Source organism: Meleagris gallopavo, unplaced genomic scaffold (genome assembly GCF_000146605.3).
Source record: "Meleagris gallopavo isolate NT-WF06-2002-E0010 breed Aviagen turkey brand Nicholas breeding stock unplaced genomic scaffold, Turkey_5.1 ChrUn_random_7180001875029, whole genome shotgun sequence".
Classification (NCBI taxonomy): domain Eukaryota; kingdom Metazoa; phylum Chordata; class Aves; order Galliformes; family Phasianidae; genus Meleagris; species Meleagris gallopavo.
In genome coordinates this window covers 1-421 of record NW_011139593.1, presented here as the reverse complement: position 1 = coordinate 421, position 421 = coordinate 1, and the positions used below count along the sequence as shown (strand labels likewise).

The window sequence follows — 421 nt, the reverse complement described above, 5'->3', positions numbered from 1 at the left end:
GGGGGGGTGCAATGGGATGGGACCCCTCCCCACACTGCACCTAACCCCCAGCACCCACCCTGCGTGCCTCCTGCAGAAAGTCAACTGCGTGCAGTTCAACGAGGAGGCCACCATCATTGTGTCTGGTGAGGACGGACCGCCGCTGTCCCCCCCCCATCCTGACACCCCCTGACCCTGACCCCCCCCCCCTTCCCAGAGGTTCAATCTGACCTCTTCTCTCTCTCCTTTAGGCTCCATCGACTCCACGGTGCGCTGCTGGGACTGCCGCTCGCGCCGCCCCGACCCCGTGCAGGTGTTGGATGAGGCCAAGGATGGCATCTCCAGCCTGAAGCTGTCGGCCCACGAAATCCTGACAGGGTGAGGGGGGAGACAGAGACCACAGGGATGGGGACCGAGCCCCCCTCCCCCCTTGACGCTAAAT

General features: G+C 64.8%; 1 protein-coding gene across 1 annotated transcript; it reads left to right on the top strand.

The window, feature by feature from the left end:
• Positions 1–6: 6 nt before the first annotated feature.
• LOC109364605 (WD repeat domain-containing protein 83-like) lies at positions 7–357 on the top strand (the record flags this gene model as incomplete). Its single annotated transcript, XM_019611245.2, has 2 exons — positions 7–125; positions 231–357. Coding segments are annotated over exons 1-2 (236 nt in total), but the record flags the coding sequence as incomplete, so codon positions are not given.
• Between the last annotated feature and the right edge of the window lie 64 nt (positions 358–421).